Source organism: Alexandromys fortis, unplaced genomic scaffold (assembly GCF_014885135.2).
Source record: "Alexandromys fortis isolate MF-2015 unplaced genomic scaffold, M_Fortis_MF-2015_v1.1 scaffold_59, whole genome shotgun sequence".
Classification (NCBI taxonomy): Eukaryota; Metazoa; Chordata; class Mammalia; order Rodentia; family Cricetidae; genus Alexandromys; species Alexandromys fortis.
Genome location: NW_026067943.1, coordinates 5,646,918 through 5,670,619, shown reverse-complemented (window position 1 = coordinate 5,670,619; position 23,702 = coordinate 5,646,918). Strand labels below are relative to the sequence as shown.

The 23,702-nt window shown below is 56.8% G+C and overlaps 1 protein-coding gene across 1 annotated transcript in view; it reads left to right on the top strand.

Moving 5' to 3' along the window:
• The first annotated feature begins 243 nt into the window (after positions 1–243).
• The window catches only part of Plxnd1 (plexin D1), a 39,019-nt gene continuing 15,560 nt past the window's right edge, over positions 244–23,702 (top strand). The window contains exons 1-9 of the mRNA XM_050148479.1: positions 244–1,738; positions 13,535–13,711; positions 15,786–15,917; positions 16,139–16,239; positions 16,340–16,469; positions 17,393–17,570; positions 17,668–17,776; positions 18,102–18,204; positions 22,055–22,159. Of these exons, the coding sequence (XP_050004436.1) occupies positions 425–1,738; positions 13,535–13,711; positions 15,786–15,917; positions 16,139–16,239; positions 16,340–16,469; positions 17,393–17,570; positions 17,668–17,776; positions 18,102–18,204; positions 22,055–22,159 (2,349 nt within the window). The 5' untranslated portion in view covers positions 244–424. The remainder of the gene's footprint in view (positions 1,739–13,534; positions 13,712–15,785; positions 15,918–16,138; positions 16,240–16,339; positions 16,470–17,392; positions 17,571–17,667; positions 17,777–18,101; positions 18,205–22,054; positions 22,160–23,702) is intronic.

Below are 23,702 nucleotides of genomic sequence, written 5' to 3'. Positions count from 1 at the left end.
GAAAGGAACAGGACGAGGAGAAAGAGAAATGATAGCAAGCAAGCGTGAGCAAGACCTTCCAGGTGGTCAGGAACCAGGAAAGAGGCAAGAACTTCCGACCGCTGGGAGTGCCGGCGGCAGCGACCCCGGACCGCCTGCCGGGAGGGGTGGGGCGGGGCTCAGAGGCGTGGCCCGGGGCGAAAGGGCGTGGACCAGGCGGATGGGCGGGGAGCTGGGCTGGGGGCGTGGCCTCCGCGGAGCCGCCCCCGGGCTGTGCGGCGCGCCAGAGTCGGGCCGGGGCGCCGGGGCCGGGGGCGGCAGGCGCGGGCAGGAAGCGCCTCGCGGCCCGGGCCCGCCCCCCGCCTCTCGCCTCCTCCGAGCTCCCGGCTCCCGGCCGCGCCGCGCCCCATGCACTCGCCGCGCCGCGCAGCCCGCGCTCGCCTGGATGGCTCGTCGCGCCGCGGGCGGCGCACCCCCTAGCGCCCGGGCTGCCGCGGCCGTCCCCTGGCCTCCGCGCCCGCACTCGCGGGGCCCCGGTCTGCCGCCGCTGCCTCTGCTGCTGCTGCTCGGGGCGGCGCGGGCCGGCGCCCTGGAGATCCAGCGCCGCTTCCCTTCTCCCACGCCCACCAACAACTTCGCCCTGGACGGCGCGGCGGGCACCGTGTACCTGGCGGCTGTGAACCGCCTGTACCAGCTGTCGAGCGCCAACCTGAGCCTAGAGGCCGAGGCGACCGTGGGCCCCGTGCAGGACAGCCCGCTGTGTCACGCCCCGCAGCTCCCTCAGGCCTCGTGCGAGCACCCGCGTCGCCTCACCGACAACTACAACAAAATCCTGCAGCTGGACCCGGGCCAGGGTCTGGTGGTCGCGTGCGGCTCCATCTACCAGGGTTTGTGCCAGCTGCGGCGCCGGGGCAACATCTCAGCCCTGGCCGTGCGCTTCCCGCCTGCCGCGCCGCCCGCCGAACCGGTCACCGTGTTCCCCAGTATGCTGAACGTGGCTGCCAACCACCCCAATGCATCCACCGTGGGGCTAGTCCTGCCGCCAGCCACGGGCACGGGGGGCAGCCGTCTGCTTGTAGGCGCCACGTACACCGGCTTCGGCAGCGCCTTCTTCCCGCGCAACCGTAGCCTGGAAGACCACCGCTTCGAGAACACGCCCGAGATCGCCATCCGCTCCCTGGACGCGCGTGGAAACTTGGCCAAGCTCTTCACCTTCGACCTCAACCCGTCCGACGACAACATCTTGAAGATCAAGCAGGGCGCCAAGGAGCACTACAAGCTGGGCTTCGTGAGCGCCTTTTTGCACCCGGCGTCTCCGCGCGGCTCGCAGCCCTACGCGTACCTGGCACTCAACAGCGAGGCGCGTGCGGGCGACAAGGACAGCCAGGCGCGCAGCCTGCTGGCGCGCATCTGCCTGCCCCGCGGTGCGGGCGGCGACGCCAAGAAGCTTACTGAGTCCTACATCCAGGTGGGCTTGCAGTGCGCGGGTAGCGCGGGCCGCGGCGACCTCTACAGCCGCCTCGTGTCTGTCTTCCCCGCGCGCGACCTGCTCTTTGCGGTCTTCGAGCGGCCCCAGGGCGCCCCAGGTGCCCGCAACGCCCCGGCTGCGCTCTGCGCCTTCCGCTTTGCCGACGTGCAGGCCGCCATCCGTGCAGCGCGCACTGCCTGCTTCGTGGAGCCGGCGCCCGACGTGGTGGCAGTACTGGACAGCGTGGTGCAGGGCACCGGGCCGTCCTGCGAGAACAGACGTAACATACAGGTACGCCGGGGTTCTTGGGAGCCAGTGTGGGGATCCGTTGTGTACGCAGGGACGTGGATGTCCCGGAGGATTGGTTGCTGGCAGCGGTGCTGGCCGGGGAGCGAGCTGGGTCACAGGTGCGCACAACTCAGCGGGGGCGAGGTCTGCGTTGTCAAGGTACCCAGGTATTCCCGGAAGACAGAGCACCTATAGCTCAGGTCTGCAGGTGGGGGCCACAGGTGCATGCTGAGCTGAGAGAGGGAGTGACACCAAGAGTGTGCTTGGGAGACTGTGGGTGCCCTTAAACTGTGGGTATCACTGCACCCTGACACATGTGTGAATGGGTGTGGCAGCAGAGCCCTGAAGATGAAGGGAGGGGGGATGGAAGGGCTAAGCGTGTGGCAGGGGCACCCACTGGAGGCCACAAGAGCCTGGATGTGCAAGGATATAGACTCCCGGTGGGAACATGTGTCAGGACAAGTGACTGCTTCCCTGGAGAGGTCACCTGGTTGGCAAACAGGTGCGTGCTCAAGCCTCACTTTCATTCACTCAGGAAATAGCAACCAAGCACCAGGTAGGTGGCATGGCAGACCTGGGGTGACCCCCAATGTTGGGAACTTTTAACTTAGTGTGTCGACTGTCCTGTCTTCAACAAATGTCTGTTTTTAATTCCGTTGTACATACAGAAGAAGAAGCAGGTGCAAGGGTTTGAAGGGTCACTCAGAGCCACACAGCTGGGAGCTAGCAGAGCAGGCCTTGAACTCAAGCTGTGTGCCCACCCCCACCCCGGCCTGTGCCCATGGTGCTGGGGTATGCTGCCTAACAGATGAATGGGGGCATCTAGGCAGCCCAGCTGCACAGATGGGGCCACCGAAGATGGAAAGAGCCTTTGGTGGGGAATTTTTGTTGGAACAGAAACTACAAGACGAATGATGAAGTGGGGCCTGGGGGTGGGCAGCGGCAAGAGGGCCAGGTTAGGGGTTGCCAGGGGGGGTGGCCTTGGGTGCAGCCAGCCAGTCCACTTAAAGGATTTCTCAGCAGAACTCACTTTCTATTGTCTTCAGAAGGTAGGCTTTTGGGGGTCCTCATTTTCCACCCCAAAATGACACTGACTTTGCAGAGGGTCAGGAAGCAGAGCCTTCTGTATTCACTGAGACTTCTCTCTCTCTCTCTCTCTCTCTCTCTCTCTCTCTCTGGCCCTCAGTGGTAGCCAGTCTCTCTCTCGTGGGCGTGCCCAACACTGGGGCTTTGAGCAAGCCTAGATTCCTTTCCTTGGCAAAGACTCCCACAGGCGCCTACCACCCTGCCGGTCGTCTCCTCACAGGGAAGGTCAGAGAGGGGGAGAGGCAAATGGACTGTCTGAAGCTTACAACCCTGGCACCCGGCAGGGTCGGGCCCCTGCGCAGGGCTGGGGTGAGAGCAGTCACCATTCTTTATAGAGCCACAGCCTTTCCGTGGCTGTGACTGGCTAGGAAGGGGGAAGCTCTGTGGGCAGGGGAGGCAGCCTTCTGTGGGCCCCTAGCTGATGAAGGGTTCTGTGGGATTCCTCAGGCTGCCTCTCCCCTCCCCCTCCAGTAAGATCTGCCCTGATTCCCACGGTCCCTGGTGCCCCCTGGGCCGGCACAGTGACTCACCAGGCTGAAGGCAGTTGGATTGTCCTCCTCCCTATGGGGGCAGGGCTTTTACAGGGAAGTTAGCCCCAGGGCATTGTAGTTTAGGCCTGCTCCTCACCTCAAGGCCACATAGTAACCCTGCTGGGGCCCTTCTAAGTTTGTCTGCTGTGTTCTCCCTACCCAGTGCCCAGCTGTGGACTCAGGCGAGGGTCCCTGGCAGGACCCCCAGATAGTCCCTACCCCCCACCCTGCGGCAGTGCTGTTGTCCTTGTCAAGCCGTCGCCAGCTCCCCTGCTTAAAGTCCATCTGTCACAGCCTGGCTGTGACCTTGTTCAGGCAACAGTCTTGCTAAGCCTCAGTTTCCTTCTCCCCAGCGTTGTGTTAAGGTACTGCACACAGAAGCCCTACTGGGTGGGGAAGGGGTCTTAGGGCCACGCACACAGTCTCCACAGAGGCATTAGAAGCAAATGAGCAAGTTAACCACAAAGTCAAGTGCTTGGTGCCTGATGCACAGCAGTCTTTGCTGTGCTGTGCTCTTCTCACCCCTGGGATACATTTAGCTCTTGGCTAGGTTCTAGGCTCTTCTGGAAAACAGTGTCCTCATCAGGCCTGCTCTGAAACTGTAAGACCCCACTATCTGCACCTGCAGCCCCAGGTGGGTCCCCTGAACATTTCCCAAACCCCCAGTGTTTTGAGACCTCTGTTTTCTGGGGACCCTCATGTTATTTTCCTGGTTTCTGGCCTCCTGGACGACATGGGGACTAAGGATGGTCTGGGTCTCATGTAGCCGAGGCCAGGTTTAGGCTCACTGTGTAGCTCAGTTTTAAGTTGAGTGATGGGTTTACAGGCATGTGTGGACGTGCCCTTGTGTCAAACCTAGGGTCTAGGGGCATGCTAGGTAAGTACTGTCGCAGTTGAGCTACATCCTGGTCCCGAATGGGGTCCTCTTAAGCGGCCTAGGGTCGCTGTGGGGATTTGATGAGATGCACACACTGCTTGCCCATTGCCATGCTCAGGAATTGGCAGTGGTGTGATCCAGAAAGCCCATGATGGCCAGCAAGGAGGGACCCAGCTGGGTGAGATGTTCTCTGAACCCCTACCCTGTGCTGGGCCGGGCCTGTATTCTCTCTGCTGTGGCCACAGGACAGGTAGGACTGTTGCCTCGGGAGTGGGCAGCTGGGGCCCTCAAAGCCTGCCCTGTCCAGCGGTAGATGGAAGACAAGATGGTAGTTAGGTAGGATTCTCATCCTCACACCACAGTGTGTTTGAGGGAGAGCATGTTGGGCAGTTGTATGTTATTGGTGGTGATACTGAAGCACAGGGAATGGCAAGGTGGGGCTGGCTGGATGTCACTCCTTTCTCTCAATCTTTCACTTCCAAATGGCCATGATGGGTGTCCTTAAGTTGCGGGACAGCACAGCAAATGCCAGGCCTGCTTTTTCATGGTGTCTTTTTATAGTAATGGCAGGAAAAAAAAAAAAAAAAACCTCCCTGGGCGTTTTTAAAGCAGGCGTGTGGTGGGTGGCACACGGCTCAGGAAGGTATTTTCTACACCAATTTCAGGGCTGAGATGGCAGGTGGTGGCGGAGGGAGAGAGCTTCCAACACAGACTTTAGGTTTGGGAGGGGTTTGAAGTCGGCACCTCGTGTTAAGGAGGCAAGCAGAGACCCCTGTGGGATTTAGGGGAAGGCCTGGCCAGGATGACCTTCCTGGAAAAACAGGTGGGCATGGGCCACAGCTCCCCCCCCCCCAGAGTGTCTGGCCCCCCGGGGACAAAGCTGACAGGGTTTCTGTTCTGCAGCCCAGGGCCAGTCAGTCACCCTCCCTGTGCTCCACGGTTTCTCCTTTTTGAGGAAAGTCTTGTCTCTTGTCAGAGATGTGGGTCAGAATCTCTCATATGCTGCACCCAGGAAACGGCAGGTGCAGGTGCTGCGGGAAGAAAGTCGTCTGAGCACAGCATGCTGGTGTGTGGAGCAGACAGCAGGTGCTCAGAGGAGGGCGGGCTGGGCCCTTGCAGCTGATGAGCTCACACCAGGCTCTGAGAGAGCCGGCCTGAGGCCGAGAAGTGTGGTGAGTGTATAAGCAGGCCCTGTCCCAGTGGAGCAGGCCGACTGAAAGCCAGCCAGGTCAGTGCCTGCTGCGCATCAACTGAGGGAGCTGCCAGCCTTGCTTGTTTGTTTGGGGGCTGTGTTTGGGTGTGCTTGTCACCACCTAGTTTTCACTGGCAACAGTCCTCAGACAGTGAGGTTTACAGAGGGGGAAACTGGGACCCAGAGAGGGCAAGGGACTTGCCCTGGGTCTTACAGTACTCTACGGTTCCAGATCCCCAGACTGCTGGCTGGCTTCGGACTCCCCATGACCAGCCTTTGCTGATGGATGACAGGCCAGCTGAGCGCTCTGAGCACAGGGTGCCTGAGTTCCCCCTTAGCTGGAATGAGGTCATTTAGGCAAGTCCCTGGGGGAGGCTGGGCACCACAGTTCCTGGGAAATACATAGGTGGGGTGAAGCCATGGAGCATGTGCAGAGAGAGGGCTGAATGCTGGAGCCTCTCGAGCGAGCACAGAGGGGCCTGAAAGCATCTGGCCACACTTGACCCTGAAAATGCAGCGTCTTACCCAGGTGTGGTGTTGTATATCTGCCTCCCAGCGCTTGGGAGGCTGAAACAGGAGGATTGTGAGTTAGAGGCCTGCCTGAACTGCATAGTCAGACCTAAAAACAAAACCAAAACAAAAAGTGAAGCAAAGTCTCTTCTCATGAGGGCCCTAGCCTCTGGAAGTATGTAAATGTTTATCTGCACAGAAGAATGCAGATCAGACAGATTCCTTTTATTCTTGCCCGTGGGGTCCTGAGTCACTTGTGTTGGGGGACAGACTGGAGGTGTGGATGGATGCCATGGCCCAGGCCACAGCCACAGCAGAGGCCTTCTCTACTTAGCTGGCTAGGTAGCCTTGCTCCTGTAGTTTAGGGAACTAGTGTGTGGTTCAAGTTCTGGTGGCTTCTGTGGGGTTTGAGCTGGACCACAAATTGACACTTCTTCATTCAGCCACCAAATTTGTAATTTGTGAAGTTTCTTGAAAGTTTGTTCTGGGCCAGGCATTTGCAAAGCACCTTGCCATCCAACACCCCCCCCCCCCAATCCAATAAAATGGCTTTATCTACATCTGTAGAGATACATGAGCTTGTAAAAGCCACAGGTCAATGTCCTGTGTCTTCCTCTGTCCCTCTCCACCTTAGTTTTAAGGTCTTCCGTTGGAGCTTTTTTGGCTGGACTGGCTGATTAGTGAACTCCAAGGAATGCTCCTGCCTCCACCTCCCAGTGCTGGGATTGTGGGTGGGAGCAGCCAGCTTTGCACATGGATGTGGGGATCTGGGCTCAGAGCTTTGTGCGTCTGCACTGAGCACTTTAAAGATGAGCCCATTTTAAAGGTGGGGAAATGGAGCCTAAGAATGACCTAAAGTGGCGGTAAGTGCTCCCAGGAGGCCTGCAGAATTGCCCCAGGCTGGAGTCTGAACCCTTCAGTCCCTCCCCCCCACAGGTGTGGGACTCCTGCCCCTTTATTGCCCATCATCAAGATGCTTGTCATGTCCTGTGTCTAACCCCAAGGAGTATCCCTTCTAGAGGGGACTAGGCTTGTTGCATGGCCTGAAGAGAGAAGGTCGACCCTGCCCCAGTGTCCCAGAGTCCCAGAACACTCAGGACCATGCTGGGCAGGGAAGGACGGGATCATGGCAGAGATAAGGCAGTAATGTGGTGGCCAGCTTAGACTGAGAACACATGGTCTTGTCAGAGGACCAAGGTCTTAGACAGCATCCTGCTGGCCCTGGGTAGCCTGTGTGGCTTTAGAGGGTGAGGACACATGGCCCATTTGGCTCTGGAAAAGTTCTGGCTGCCACCAGGAGCTGGCCAAATTCCCCTGTGGTGGCTGCACAAGGTGATTCCCGAAGGCCTTTCCAGCGCTGACAATGGTGTGAGCATCGCCATGGAAACCAGCTGTCCCTGAGTGGGGACATCCCCAGGAGCATCTCTAAGCGCCAGAACAGGATCCTGGCTACCCCAGAGCACAGCTTCCTCTTATCAAACCCACGTTGGGTCACCCAGGTGGGCTTCTGGTGGTCCAGCTGAAGTGGCTTCCTCTGGTGCTGACCCACGATGCCCCCAGGCTCCCAGGCAGCCAGGCCCTTGCCCTCCAAATGCGCTCTCTTCAGCCCAAGCCCCCATAAATCACATACTATGGAGGACGGAAGCCAGCGGCTCTGGTCCAAGGCCTGCACAGCCCCAGAGGGCCGATCACCGCAGCACTTCAGGTCCAATCAGTAAATAACGGAGCTGCTGCACTCAGTAGCCTTGAGCAAAGGCCTGGGGCTGGAGCTGAGTTGGGCACTGGCCAGCTGCCTGAATGGGCCATCTCAGCCTCTGTTTGCCCGCTATGTTGTGATGATGTGGTGGGCCTCAGTTTCTCCAGCTGGCAGCCACGGGGACCACAGACTGCAGACACAGCAGACCTGCCTGAGTCTAGGAGCCCCTGGGGACAGAAGACTACAGGAGGCCGGAGAGGAGGGAGGTTGTGCTGCAGAGGAGGTGTGAGACTCCATCTGGTCCCCAGCCCACTAGAGACCAGCAGAGGCCAGCCTAGGAGACACAACTGGTCCCCTGCAGTGAAGAAGCAGCAGAGAGCCATCTAGCTAGATGAGGACTGCCTACTGGAGCTAGCTAGGGGGCAGGGCCTCAGACTGAGGAGAAACACAGCTTCTTAGCCCACACCACACTGCTCCTTGGGGACCAGTAGTGGGGGGGAGGGATGCTGGGGACAGGGCCAGGCCGGGGAATGAGAAACAGTCTGAGAAGGGGAGCTGGGTGTCTGGCCAGCTGTGGCCAACTAGCCAAACAACCTCCATCTGAGTCAGCCCCTCAGGTTCCAGGAAGCAGCAGATCAAGCCACCAAGCCTCTACTGTGGAGGATGCTAACCCAAGAACCAGCACAGACACCCGGTAGCTGTAGGTGCCCAGCGGTTGGTTAACAGGGCTTACCCATCCTTGGGCACCCTACCACTGTGGATGTCCCAGAGCCCCCTCTGGTGCTCAGGTTTCCAGGTGCCTCTGGCAGTCCTGTGTGGCAGGTGCTGTGACTGTCCCAGTCTCACGGATGAGGAAGCCAGCAAATATCTAGGCTGTGTGTCTCCCGGTATCTCCTGCCCGCCTCTGTGCTGGCATCTCTAGCAGCTCCCGGATGTCTGTTGGGGGCCCTGGGAGGTGCATGGGCTTCTCAGCAAGAGCAGTTTCCTCCGAGAGAACCTTCCAGAACTGAGTCTGCCATCCCCTCCCCATCCTCCAGCCAGAGCAGGTACAATGGTAGGCTTCAGGAAACTTTTTGTGCCGCAGTTTGCCCTCAGGTGAGGCATTGCCCACGTGGAGACACCATGTTCCAACGGTGACACCATGCCAAAGTTGGGAGCTGGGGACTTAGGGCTGGATTTCTTGGAGATGACGTTCTGTTTCTATGCAAGCTCCAGAATATTCCTTTTATTCCTGAGACAAGTAGTAAGGCCAAGAGCAGAGCTCCCCAACTGGCTGGCTCTGTAGGAAGCTCCTGTCTGTTGTGGTCGCCCTTGTTCTTGGGCCCCCAGGAGAATCCTGCCCCAACCTGCCTTGGTTCCTGTCCTTGTCTTCCTGGTCTGATGGAGGTCAAGGCTTGAGACTAGGAAGTGTGACCTCACCTCCCAGGTGGAGAGCTGAGGGAGGAGCTAACCAGGCCAGGAATCACACACACACACCACAGGTCAGGGTTCCTTTGAGCAGGCCCTTGAAGGCTTGTGATTATTCTGACTGCACTGGAGACCCACTGGAGGCTATTGAGCTGCAGGCGGGTCATGGCCTACTTTGCAGTTGTACGTGCGTACATGCGTGTGTGTGTGTGTGTGTGTGTGTGTGTGTGTGTGTATATGTGTGTGTGTGTGTGTGTAGCCCTGGCTGTCCTGGAACTCACTCTGTAGACCAGACTGGCCTCTAACTCAGAGATCCGGCTGCCTCTGTCTCCTGAGTGCTGGGACTGAAGGCATATGCCACCACTACCCACTACTTTTCAACTTAATGGCAAAGTTCTTAGAAAGGCAGGAAGGGCAGCCTGTGGTCCTTCCTCAGCCCTGTTTCCTGGCATCCCACACCATCTTGTTCCATTTGTCAGAGGGGCCAAAGTATTGGGGTGCCACCCTCAGCTAGCTGTGAAAACTTGTGGAATGGGGTGTGGTTCCCACAGAGGCTCCCATTGGTTGTCATGGAGATGGGGGTGAGTGAGGAGTTCCGGGCAGTCCAGTAGCTGTTGTCACCTCTCCTTCAGCTGTGTGACACTTCTGAGCAATTGTGAGCCTTTCATTCTGGGCCTCAGACAGGAAGGTGTCCCCAGGCCAGAGCCATCTGCACCGTAGGCACCTGGGTGGGATAGAACCATGGTGACCACGGTTGTCATGCCTTATCCTCCTCTGAGTGCCTACTGCAGAGGTATTGAGGTCTGACGGGGTCTGTGGGCAGGATATGGCAGGCATACTGCAAGCCCCCCTGCAGCTGGCTTCCTGGGAGAGAAGAGCTGTGTTCAGCTGCAATTACTGAGAGAGTGAAATCAATAGGGCAGCCCTTTAATGGAGAGTGGGCAGCGCTGAGCTGGCCCCAGGAGGCAGTCAGCTCTATAGGGAGGGGCCGTGTGCTCCGAAGGAAGAGTGGCAATCAGTGGCCATTACCTAGCCCATTTCAGAGGGGGACAAACTGAGGCTCTTACAAGAAACAGAGCTAGCTGCTGGGCTTTGTCTCGGCCCCAACACCTGCCTGCTCTGTGCTGCACACAGTGATCCTACCGTGAACCATATTCTTTCCTTGCCTCTCCACCTCACGGCTGCATTGCCTCCCTTCACTCTGCTTGGAAAGGATGCAGCTGAATATAGTCATTTACGCCTTAGTTGAAATTAATTTCCCTTCTTTAGTAAGTATTCACGCAGGAGTAGTACGCCAGAGGAGCCCATTAAGTGTGTGATACCTGAATAATAGAAGTGTTGGCCAGTGGAGTATTGTCACAGAGAAGTGGGTGCGTGTGTGTGCGTGTGTGCCTGCACACACCTTTGTGATGGGCGTACACGTACATCTGGAGGCCAGAGGACAACCCTGGGTGTTGTCCTCACAGATTTCTCTAAGTACACTAGGCTTGCTAGTCAATGAACTGCAAGTATCCACATTTCTCTGCCTCCTGGGTTCTGGGAATACAAGCCTTTGCCACCAAACTTTTGTTGTTTTTTGTTTGTTTGTTTCCCGAGACAGGGTTTCTCTGTGTGACAGCTCTGACTGTTTGTAGATCAGGCCAGCCTGCACTCACAGAGCTCCACCTGCCGCCGCCTGCCAGATTAATCCTCTGGGATCAAAGGTGTGCACCACCACTGCCTGGCCAAACTCCTGGGGATTGAACTCGGGACCTCATGTTTGCCGAGCAAGTTGTCCAGCCGAGCCAACCAAGCCATCTTCCGCCATCCCTGAACTTAGCTTTTTGGAGTCTCAACTCGAAGACTGACTAAAACCTTGCAGCCTGGAGGGGAAACGGGTGGCGCTTGGGGCCTGAGATGCCAGGGGTTGTCTCCGCCGACACTGGCTGCTGAAGGCAGGCCTGTAGAGCGGTGTGGGACGCTAGTGGGAGGGGAAAGTGGGGCGTGTTTCAAGAACTGCAGAGAAACCGTGCGGTTGGCCTAAAGTGCGGGTAGTGGGCAGAATGGTGGCCAGGGTCCTGAGCAGTTGGCAGGATACCCTGAGGACAATAGGGAGTCACAAGGTGTCACAGGGATGGTGGTGTGCCGTGCCATAGATCTAGGCGTAGGTTGGGGTTATGTGGCCTAAACGCAGTGAGTAGGGGGCTAGGGGAGAAATTCCAGTCTGAGGCCCAGGGCCCACACCTTAGTCACCAAGTTCAACAAGGCCATGCTCAGGACCTCTGTGGGTCTCCCGGTCCTGCTGCTGCGGAGCCCCTGGCCCAGACAGGCAGCTTCCCTCCCAGATCATTCCAGCCCCTGATGCTCACTTCTCCTTTAAAAAAGAGAGAGAGAGAGAAGAAAAAAAAAAAAGCTTTTTTTTTTTTTTTAAAGATTTTATTTTTAGGATAAGAGAAAAAAAAAGGTTGGGGGAAAGGCTTTTTGAAAATTCCTTCGGCACAGAATTAATGGCTTGTGAACGTCAGGGCGGGCTGCGGGAGTCAGTTCCCAGTCTTTCCGCTGCCTCTCTTCTCACCATGGCCCACAAATCACCCCCAGCCCAGAGACCACTCTGCCTTTCCCAGGACCCCCAACCTGGCTGGACGGCCCAGCAGGGCTCAGCAAAGAACCCCAGAGCTACTCCTGGGGTCTCCTAGAGCTCGTATTCCACGGAAAGGGTTTACCATTTTAATTTAGAAAACAACTCATTTAATGACGCAAGTCAGTAATCTATATTCACTGGAGAATGTTATGTAAGTTGTGGGAGACATGGTCTCAGTGGGATGGGGCGGCCATCGCATTGTGGTGCAGGACAGCTGGGGAGGAGCCCAAACCGCTCAGCACCCATCGCAGCTCAGTTACGTCCAGTAGAAAAGCAAGTGGGTCGGCCCCGAAGCAGAGGTCAGAAGGAGTCAGAGTGCAGAGTGATTTTGTTTGCACGGTTTCTATTGCTCTTGGTCAGCCGAGGTCCTAGAATATTAAATGGAAAAATCCAGAAATAATTCATAATCTTGAAGTCGCTTGCCATTCCAAGCGCCATGATGAGGTCTTGTGCTGTCCATCCCAACCCCGCATCTGGACCTGAGCCATGTCCAGTGTTTCCACCCTGCCTAAGCCACCTATTAGGTAGCTGCTCAGTAGTCGTGGTTACTGCCCTCCTGTCCCCAAAGTGCAAAATCATGATCGCGGCAATTTGATGCATCACAGAAAAGCCATGAAATGTTACTCTAGGAGGAGGGGTAGATATTCCTGACTGAAAGCTGCCTAGGTCTGCTCGAGTGTGAGCCGGGGCCCACGCTGGCTGCACTCCATTGCCGTATTCTGCTATTGTTCCATTATCGCTGCTCTTACTGAGACAACTGGCAAATTCTTACGGGGCGATACTTATGGGACTGAATTGTGAGTGTTGGGCTTGGTCCTTGTGTTTTCTGACATTCCCAGAGGACTTGGGACATACTCCTGTGGGCAACCTGGCAGACAGTCGTGGGACAAAGACAGCCCTGAGGCCAGACAGGCTGGGAAGGTGGCTGGAATGGAGACCTGAGGGCTCGGAAGGCTGGGGTCAGAAAAGCCCATTGGGGGTTGGGCAGCCGTTTATGTGTGCTGGGCAAATGGTCCTCCACTGACCTCCATCCCTTGAACTCTACCCATGTGGAAGGCGTGTGTCTGGAGGTCAGAGGGCAACTTTCTAGAGTTCGTCCTCGCCATCCACTTTGAGGCAGTGACTCTCTTGTTGCTAATGGGAAGTTTGGAGGAGTCTCCTGTCTCTACTTTCCATCTGTCCATAAAAGTTCTGAGATTACAGATGTGCACCTCTGCATTTGGCTCTTTACACAGCTTCCACAGACAAACTCAGCCTCTGTGGCAAGCCCTTGTACCTGCTGAACCATCTCACACACCCAACAGGCACCCCTCCCACACACACATAGGAACAGTCCCAAGAAACTTGGGGTGTCAGTAGGTAAGCTGAGGCAAGGATGACTTTCGGTGACTGAATTTGGGCTCTTCTGGCCTGTGCAGTGGCCGGCCAGGAGGAATGATGTGGCCAGGTGTGTGGCTGTCACCCAGTTCCAATCACCTGCGTCTTTTATTCTGAATTGGGATTTCACTGTATTGCTCAGGTTGGTCTGAAATTCCCAGGGTCAGGTGACCCTCCTGCCTCAGCCTCCCCGGTGTCTGAAGCGGCAAGGTGTAGGTAGCCCTGTAGTGTACCTTAGCCAAACTGGCCAGCCTGTCTTGCCTTGCTCCCTCCCTCCTCCCCGAGCCCAGTCCAGTTCCCACACACCTTAAACACCAGTCATCTCCTAGGGGTAGCTCTGTCACCTAAGGTCAAGGTTAGACCTGGGTAGGGTTAAGCTTGGCCTCAGCTTGGATGTGGGGCCTTCAGGCAGGGGCAGAGAGCTGAGATCCGGCTGTGTGGGTAAACAGGGAGCCAGCCAGAGAAGGTTCCAGAGCTGAGGTCTAACCTGCCTTGTCTCCACAGCTACAGCTGGAGCAGCTGGATTGTGGTGCGGCCCACCTGCAGCACCCCCTGTCCATCCTGCAGCCGCTGAGTGCATCGCCCGTGTTCCGTGCGCCGGGGCTCACAGCTGTGGCTGTGGCCAGTGCCAACAACTATACTGCTGTCTTCCTGGGCACTGCCACCGGGAGGCTGCTGAAGGTAAGCTTATACGATGGGAACTTCCCAGGGATGGGCCACAGAAGGTCCAGTGTTACTGTCCCCTTCAGGCTTTCCCTCCGTGGCTCCACAGTAGCCTCCCGTGGAGGGGAGGACCTGGCCTAAGAGCTGTTAGCAACATCCCTCCTGGCTTGGGGTCTGTTGCCCGGCAGTGACTTCTTGATCTTTGCAGTGCTCTCGCTGGGCCTCAGTTTCCCTACTGGCTGCAGTGGTTGTAGTATTTTAATAAGGGTATTTTAATAAGCACAGTCCTGCTGGCTACCACTTCAGGGGTCCAGTTTCTGGATTAACCATGCTGGTGACCACCTGAAAGTTCCAGAGCTAAGGGAGGGCAAGGAGTTTTTTTTCTTACCCCAGGGCAGGGTGGACAGGAGGGACAACCCCCACCTGCTGCCTCTCTCTAGGGAAGAGTCAGCCTCCGAGCCAAGCTCAGCCTAATTGACTCAGAGCCCATAATCTGATTCCCTTTGGCAGCTGCCTGGGTGGGATGGGGGTGGGGCTTGAGCCCTACAATCCTGGCATGGAACCACCCGTCGTGGACCCAGGGCCCCAATATGTGTTACTCAGCTTGAGTCCTCTGCTGGGTGAAGGAGGTGGCTGTCAGGGCTCAGTATGGTATCAGAGGCGTGGCTTCTGCTTTTGACTTCTGTTCCTTGCTGTGTGGCCCTGAGGGCAGAGCATGTCTCCTCTGGATTCAGACTCTATCCATCCAGGAGAAATGAGGCAGATCAGGGCTGTGGTCAGAGCCCTCTCCACCTTCTGCCCACAAAGCTGCCATCCTTAGACACCTGCTGTTTCTCGGTGCATCAAAGTTTATGTAGCAGAAACCATGCCCTCTCTCACACCGGTCCAAGGATGTAGCTGTGAGTCTGTTGCACAGAAGGGGGCTACTGAGGTCCTTCAAGAGAGGTGACTGCCCTCAGAGTGACCTCGTAGATAAATATGGGTCATTCCTTTTCATTTCTAATTGATTTGTCTGTGCCATGCTTGGGGTGGAGCCTAGGACCTCAGTGATGGAGCTGAACTTAGGCAGGTGCCTGCCCGCCCCACAGCTCAGCCTGAAAAGGTCACACACCAGTCTGCGCAGGGTGGTGTCTCTCCTGCCAACCCTTTCCTTGTCTGGAGCTTCTAGCTTGATCGCTAGCTAGGGCCTCAGGGCTCAGTGAACACCTAGGGAGGAGAAATGAATTGGTGTCTGTGTCTGAGTGTGTGGGGTGGCGTGTGTAGTGTGAGAACAGTAACCAAGTCCCTGCTAGCATCCCAAGAGGCCTCCCGGCAGCAGGGACGTCTCAAAGGCCAAGCCTGAGCCTGGGGGGGGGGGGGCGGCGCTGGTGTCTGAGGATGACTTGGTACACCCCAGAATGAAAAGGATGGCCGTACTCTTAGGAAGGCGTGTGGCAAAGACAAGACAGGCCGTGGGGGCGGGTGTAAGTGCAACAGAGAAGCAAAGGGGAAAAGAGCTGGGGGTGTGGCTGCGTCGATTATCAAGGCTTTGAATCCACAGCCAGTTTCTTCCTGCAGGGAGCCTCTGCAGGTTTTAGAAACCCAGAGGAGGGTGAGTGAGAGGGAGGCCCCAGAGGTCCAGACCACCAGCCTTAGATAAACTGCTAGAGCCCTGAGCACCCAGCATGCTGGGGACTAGAGGGGAGCACAGAGAGGACTTTGCCAGTCCTCAGAGGGGCGTGCAGAGGGGCCTGGGACCTCGCCTGGGACTCTGCAGCCCTGTAGAATAGGTGGCCATTCCCCATGACTCTTATCCACTGGGTAAACCGAGGCAGGGCGCCGGAGAACAGCTCGTGTGGATTGTACATGAGAGTGTTTTGGGAACTGCAGCCTACACATAGACCTAGGGGTATGCTAGAGTTGGGCAGTGGGGTTCCTGGTGGGGGCGCTGTGGAGTCTGTGTGGGAATAAGAGTGTGGGACGTTCCCCCTAGATGCCTGGCTTTCCCTTTAACCCTGGGCCATCCGAGCAGGAGGGGAGAGAAGACCTGAGGTAGCCTGACCTTGTGGGTGGCAGTCCTGGCATCAGTAGGTGGTGGCCTTTCCTCCCACAGATCAGCCTGAACGAGAGCATGCAGGTTGTCAGCAGGCGGGTGCTGACAGTGGCCTATGGGGAACCCGTGCACCATGTTATGCAGTTTGACCCCGTGGATCCTGGTTTCCTGTACCTGATGACGTCCCACCAGGTGAGGCGAGCTATAGCCAGCCAGCTTTGGTGCAGGGCCTTTGCACACGCTGACCGTCCTCCTGGAGCCACCTCCTCTACTCACTCATGTCAGGGACTCCATGCTTCAAGGAGGCCATGTCTCCCCAACACGTCCTCAACTAACGCCTTCAACCTTAGCTGCCCCTACCCTCACAAGACAGGGGTGGCTACCTTGCTCAACTGGACCCCTTCTGCCTGCAGATGGCCCGTGTGAAGGTTGCAGCATGTGAGGTGCATTCCACCTGCGGGGACTGTGTGGGTGCAGCTGACGCCTACTGTGGCTGGTGCGCTCTGGAGACGCGGTGAGGGTCCCCACCCCCCACCCCTGATGCAATGCTGACAGGTCAGGGAGGGCTAGGGGCAGTGGCCCTGACCTTGGACCTGACCCCGCGGTGCCTGCAGGTGCACACTGCAACAGGATTGCGCCAACTCCAGTCAGCCGCATTTCTGGACCAGTGCCAGTCAGGGCCCCGGCCGCTGCCCTGCCATGACCGTGCTGCCTTCTGAGATCGATGTGCGCCGGGACTACACCGTGAGTGGTGCCGCAGCAGCACAAAGCCTGGAGGACGTAGCAAGAGCAGTGGCAGCCAGGCTCGAGGAAGCTCAAGCGCACAGCAAGGGCCAGGCACCCACTCCATGGCTAGGCCACTCTTCAAGGCCTGTCATGGGCTCTTGGAGAACCTGGTCATAGCTAGGACAGTGTATCCTGGATGACAGAGTTCCTAAAGATGCTGAGCGGGGATACCCAGATGGATAGTCAGGCCCCTCTGTCTCTTCCTAGGTGTCACCTATTCCTGATATGGTGGAGAAGGGGGGTGGTGGCCAGTAGCTTAGGCTTGTTACTAACTAGCTCTTACAACGTAAAAGAACCCATATTTCTTATCTATACCACGTGGCAGGCAGTACCTTTTACCCGCATGATACGCTCATCTCCTGCTTCTCCCCACACCTCCTTCTTCCCAGAGTTCTCTCAGTCTGGCTCTCCTGTCTTTACCTCTTCCTGCCTAGCTATTGGCCATTTAACTGTTAAACCAATGAGAACAACACATCTTCACAGTGTACAAAAGGATTGTTCCACAAGAGCCCTGAGGTGCGAGTGAGGTCCAGGTGTCTGGGGGTGGGAAGTGGGGTCATAGCAACCCTGTGCTGCAGAGACCTTCTGGTTTTGAGACCATAGGCCAGTCTGGCCTTGAACTTGGGGCAGTCCTCTTGCCTCAGATTCCCAAGTGCTGTGATTATAGGCTGTGTCGCAATACCTGATTTACAGAGCCTTCCTTACCTCAGAGATGAGGAGCCTCGTGTGGGAAAACCGAAACCCCAGGGTCACTCCCCTTAGAGGGCCTTGACTTCCCTGAAGGGAATCTCTTTTCTGCCGGACACTCAGGGTCAGAGGCCCTTGTGAGAGGATCTGTGAGGGGCGTGTCCTGGGCTTCACCTGAAGCATCTCTCCCCCAGGGGATGATCTTGCAGATCTCAGGCAGCCTTCCCAGCCTCAGCGGTATGGAGATGACTTGTGACTATGGGAACAATGTCCGGACAGTGGCCCGGGTACCTGGCCCTGCCTATGACCATCAGATTGCCTACTGCAACCTCCTGCCCAGGGCCCAGTTTCCATCCTTTCCTGCTGGCCAGGGTGAGTGCCTGGCTGTGATGCCAGCCCAAGGGTGGGACCCTGACATCCCAGCTTGAGATGTGGATGAAGACCTTTTGTATCCCTGGTCTCTTTCCAGACCACGTGACTGTTGAGATGTCTGTAAGGGTCAAAGGACACAACATTGTCTCTGCTAATTTCACCATCTACGACTGCAGCCGGATTGGACAAGTCTACCCTCATACAGCGTGAGTGGGCAGGGGGAGGAGGCACAGGCCCCGGCATGGGGAACAGCTGCAGACTCTGGTACACTCAACAGACAGGACCCCTACAACCTTCCCTTGCCTGTACCAGCTCTTACCAGCCAGGCCCTGCAAGCTGACACTAGACTGGTGGGGGAAGAGGGAACTGAAGAGTCCACCTGTGTCTTCCTTGCATCCCTCTCATAGTGGGGAGCTCACTACCTTAAAAGATGACCCATCCGCCTCCTTCCCTTCCGACAACTGGGATCAGACTTCTGGGGCCTAGCTAAGGGTGGGGAGCAGGAGTCTGAGAGGTTCCCTTGTTTTCCAGCTGTACCAGCTGCCTGTCAACGCAGTGGCCTTGCTTCTGGTGCACCCAGCAGCACTCCTGTGTCTCTAATCAGTCTCGGTGTGAGAGCTCCCCAGACCCGACGGTAAGCCTTGTCTCGGGTCCATCCCGCACCCCTCGGGTCTACCCCCACCCCTCGGCTTCAGTACCCACTTCTCTTGTTTGTAAGGTTCCAACGTTGAGAGCTTCTCTTTGTCCCAGCACTGTCTAGCATGGCGAGGGGGCTCATCATGGCATGTTAAACTGATTCCCTGTGGCTAGACAGGCTGGTTGGTGTTTTCCTCCCCTGCCTTTACATCTCACTGGGTTACTCCTGGAAGGCCAGTTCTTAGAGACAACGCCTCAGGGTTACAGTGTGGCCTTCTGCAAAGCTCGAGTCAGGTTGTCACCCTGCCCTGCTCAGCATGCTGGCCATTTCCACCCACGCTAAGAGTGGAACGTTGCTATCCTATGTTTTCAGGTTTTTAGACACTTCAGGCCTTTGTCCCTGTGGCTTAGAAGGCTTGGGCCTTGAACCCAAATCCTTCTCCCCTTTCTTTGAAACCCAGAATTGGGTGCCTCCGTTCCTATGGTGTTTCACCTTTGCCCTGGAAGGCTCCTCCCTCTTTTAGGGGTGACACATGAAATTCCCTAGACCTTGGCAGGTGAACGGCGGTGTCTTGAGCTCAGCCATGTCCCTCTTTGCACTATGTCGGGGCTGTGCATTCTGAGAGGCTCAAATGTCTCCAGTGATCTACCAGATCAAGTCACAAGACTGCTAGTCATGTGTCTCAGAGAGGTGGCCTAGCTTCAGGCACTGGGATTAGAGAATGCCATCAAGCCCTGTCTGCCACCACAGGGGGCCACAACAGGTGCTAAGAAGAATATGCCATGGCCTCAGTCTGACCCTCAGGACAGCCTTCAGCAGCATGCAGCAACCACATCTGGCTCACAGTGTGCCCACAGAACAGGGGCTCTCTCTGATAGGCCCAGGAGTGACCTATAGCATTGGGTGTCGGGATATAATCCAGGTCTGTCATCCCCGTGGCTCTGTGATTGGAGCATCTGGGGTATGGCACTTCCTCACCCACAACCCCAGGCTGCATACACAGCAAGGACTTGGTGACCTGGAGGTCCGGGGACCTCCTTACAGTCCAGTGACACTCACTGAGTGCTTGTTGTGTACATGTGTCTGTGCTAAGCACTGGGGGAGACCCAGTTAGATGTAGTTCTGTCCTTCCCATCGCAGGCCAAAAGCCTTAGCTCTCTCTTGTGTCTGTGCTACCACGGCTTTCTGTTCCTTTCTCCCTCTGTAAAGTGACCCCGCCCCCACCCCAAGGCCTGGAATTACTCCCAGAGGCAACAACCTTATAGTTGTCACATAGATGATCTTAGAAGCTGGTGGCTACTGTGCAGGAAAGACTTCTCTTAAGAGAATTTTGCGTGGGGTCTTGCCATCTGTGTAGGAGCTCACCCACTGGGAGGTGTGTCTGACCCTGGCAGTCAGCCTGCTCTCCTCAGGTCTGCAGCTCTCCCTTAGGGCAGAAGCCGGGCGGACCCTGGAGGGGCTGTCGTAGAGTATTACTGTAATCTGGCAGGAGAAGAGGCAGCCTCACCAAGGCCTGTGCGAGGCTCTGAACCAGTGCTGGACTTGGCATTTAATTAAGTGCCAGTTAGCTGTGGAGGCGCCAGGCCTCCTGGGCAGACAGCGGGCAGAGGGTCTGCATGCCCCCCCGGGACCCCTGGATCCTGGAAGGGGGGGCGCTGAAGGCTGTGCTTGCAGTCATGTGTGTGGTCCCAGTGGCTCCCACAGGGAGGCTGCTAGGCCTGGCCCCAGGGATGAGCAGAAGCAGCGAGGTGCCAGGTGTTCCAGGCTGATACCGCCTCTCCGAGGGCGGTGCTCCCAGGGCGGTGTGATGTCAGGTTTTGGAAGCGGGATGGGAAGTGGTAGCTGGATGAAAGCCTGGCGTGTTCCAAACCACAGGGTGGCACAGTGCTGGAGCCCGTGACCGGGTAGTTGGATGGGAATTGACAGCCGTCAGCGACTGTGGGCTGGGCCACAGCCAGTGGCTTGGTCCGTGGGTCCATCACTGCTGGCTGGGATGGGATGCCAGGGCTTGTCCGCAGGAGTTCTGGGTACTCCTGCGGCTCCATTTTCCAGTGGCACATTTGGGATCCTGGCCACCTAGCTTTGTTCCCTGGCAGTTCCAGCCAGGCAAGGAGAGGCTCAGTGCCAGCCTACATGAACTAGAGTAGGTTCTGCACACACCTACATGATGGTAGTTCCTGAGCCCTCCCACTCATCCCAGCTCTAGGTGCAGCCAGCTACAGCTTCCCAAGCTTGTAGGTCGGGGCAGCAAAGGGGAAAAACCATCTGATGGCCTGGGTGGAAACAGGAAAGGGAGGCCCATGCCCTCTTTCAGAGGAAAACCCAGATGGCTTCTGGTCCTTGGACTTTATCAGCTAATGCTAGTGAACAGTCAGAAGGTTGGTTCACTTCGGGGCCTCCTGAACCTCTGGGGGATGCCACATTCAGGCTCTTCATTCTTGGTGCCACGTGTTCTCAGCAGCCGGGGCTGATTGGGGACCTCTCCCACCCAGTCTAGGGAACTGGACAATGTCCTTTCCAGTTCCACCGGAGTTGTGTTGAGACTGTCCAGTTACAGGACCCAGATCTGCCTCTTGGATGGTTCTCAGACCAGGTGGGCTTAAGGGTCCAGGTCAGTCTTCTCATCATGAGCCTGTTGAGGGCTGGTCCAGGTCAGACCAGCCTCAGAGGCAGATGGTGGGGCCCAGAGGCCACGGGTAGACCTGGGGGACTGCCGGCAGGGGTGTGGGGTTTTGGAGGGGGGTCAGGATTCAGCCCAGGCCACATACCTTCCACATAAAATGGCTCTGCACGTCTTGGTGGGCTGGATTATAAGAAGTCAAAGAAGCAGGTGACTCTTAAAGTGACCCCGTGTGTTCACTGGAAAGCCTCCAAAGCCCTGTCTGGGATAAGCTGCTTCCCTCCACTGCAACTCAATTTCTTCATCTCTAAAATGGGTATAGGGTTCTCCAGTTTCCACATAGTATGTGAAATGTTCCATGGCTGCCCACCTGTATGTAATCTCAGCACTGAGGAGGCTGAAGCAGGAAAAGGCAAATTTGAGGCCGGCTTGGGTCATGTGGCAAGCACACGGTGTGTGGAAGACGGGGTTGCTGGTGGATGTGGTGGCCCACCTGTGACCTAGTCCTTGAGACCAGCCTGTCTGAATAACATAGTGAGACCCTGTGTCAAAAGAAAGATGGGGTCAGGGGAGAAGAGGAGGAGGAGGGGAGGAAAAGAACAGAGGAAAAACTGCCCCAGGAGAAGGGGGCCTTGGCAAGAGGATGATTTCAAGTGCACACACAGGCTGATAGTCCCTCCCAGCCCTGTCCTAACCCTGATCCTCGCCCTGCCAGATGTGGCCAGGAGGTCCTTGGCTATAAGGTCTTTGTGGCCCCAGGGGTGCATGACTGACCCGGGCCCTGTGACTTCTGGCCCCAGTAGGTCAGATGTTGAGAAGTGAATACGTAGGACTCTGAGGCTCCAGCACAGATCTGGTCCCCAACATCATGTTCAGAGGGATGTGAAGAATGTGTGGCCACAGTCCTCGCCTTCTCTGCCCTAGTTTCTTCTGCACAGTGGGGTATGGTTCCTAAGAGCCACGAGGGCATTGTCAGACCTGGCCCAGTGTTACGTGTCCTGGGAGGCTGAGTCCCAAAGACCCAGCCACCAAGAGCTCACCACCCCCCTGATGCCCAGTCAGTGCGTCTGAGGAGCACATCCAGGAGGCAGACTCCACCTAGATGGAACATTCTGCCTCTGCTTCTGTTTTCTCATCTGAAAGTGGGGCTGCAGGCTCTGCTGTGGAGGCTGCTGGAAGAACTGTGTGTAACATCCTGTTTGACCCCTTTCTATGTTTGGTCTGCAGAATCCTCAGGACTGTCCTCAGATCCTGCCTTCGCCCCTGGCACCCGTGCCTACAGGTGGCTCTCAGGACATCCTGGTGCCTCTCACTAACGCTGCCTTCTTCCATGTAAGTAGAAACTGAGCAAGGTCTGTCCCAGCATCCAGAATGGTGGCCCTGCTTTTCTCTCTGAGCCCCACTCCAGCTGTGTAAGACATGGCACAGGAAGACCAGGCTGATGGGGGACAGCAGACAACCAGCAGCTGCCAAGGGAACCCTGGCCACACCCCAGTATTCCTGCCCTGGAGGCTCCCTGGCATAGTAGCCCAGCCCCCTGCCTAGTACCACAGTCAACGGGTAGATGAGGTCCATGTGGGCTCTGCCTGTCCCGCCCAGGCTGAGCAAGACCCTGGGTGCTCTAAGCTCTGTGGAACATACTGACCCAGTTCAAGGCTCCCATGTCTTTCCCAAGGATTGCCAGAAGAGGCCATGCTCCTAATTCCCAAGGTCTAGAGGGGGACACCACTGAGAGAGGAAGTGGTGCTTGGGGAGGGGATGTGGCCATCACTCACCCCCTCCCCAGGAATGTGGCAGAGGGGGGGTTGATGAGTTTTGGAAGGATGCCAGCCTCCCTAATTCCTGGGACATGCCATCTGTCACTGAAACGCGGGAGTTGAGGCCCGCGACAGTTGTCACACATGGGGGCCACGTGCCAGGCATCTGGGATGTGTCAGGGAGCCCCTTAAAGGGTAAGAGTTCTTGAGGGCCAAGGTGGAGCTGCCCTCCACTCAGAGGCCTTCTGTGTCAGGGCCTGGTGGGTCGCAGGAGCAGGGTGGGGAGGCCTATGTGCCAGGACCTGGTGGGTCGCAGGAGCAGGGTGGGGAGACTAGCCCCAGTTCGGCCCTGGCTGATTCTCTCCAGCTGTGTGGCTCTTGGCGCATTTGCTGCTTTACCAGTCACAGGACTCCCCAGCTCCTTGCCTGGCGATGCTTCTAGAGCGGCTGGAGGCCTGGACGCTGGGCAGCACTGCTGCTGACCACTCAGCCATGTCCTCGGGGAGGGGACCCAGTTGCGATTCTGCACACTGGGAATAGACCAACATTTGGCCCTGTCAGCAGCTTCTTTCCTGTGTTAGCTTCCGGCTAGGACCCCAGGAAGAAGAGGTTGTCCTGCTTTTTTTCTCAGGGAGTCATATCTGCCAACAGTAGGAACATAAACAGGAAGTCCTGGCACATGGCTCTGGGGTCTTGGTCTGTTGTCACCCAGCAAATATTTATTGACACTGCTCTAGAGGGAGCAAGTTGAGACTGAGGAATTGGACCCTGCTTCGTGTGTTAGCGTTTATTACGCACTTCCTGCATACCATCCATATCAAAGCACACATTAGACACCTGTATACATAAGCCACTAAAACATAGGGTCTGTACTTTGCCCAGAAGACCTACTCACATAATATACAGTTAAGAAAACCAAGGCTCAGAGAAGCAGAGCAACCGCATGAGGCCACATAAGGAATAAGCGAAGGCGGGATTTAAAGCTAGGCACATGGGAGGTTGGGCCTGAGCTTTCCACAACTTCTGCTTATAAGGGTGTGTAAAGGGCCTTACGGTCAGCTAGGACCATCCCGGTGGGTGAGGAGACATGTCAGGACAGGGCAGGCTTTGGGAGCAGA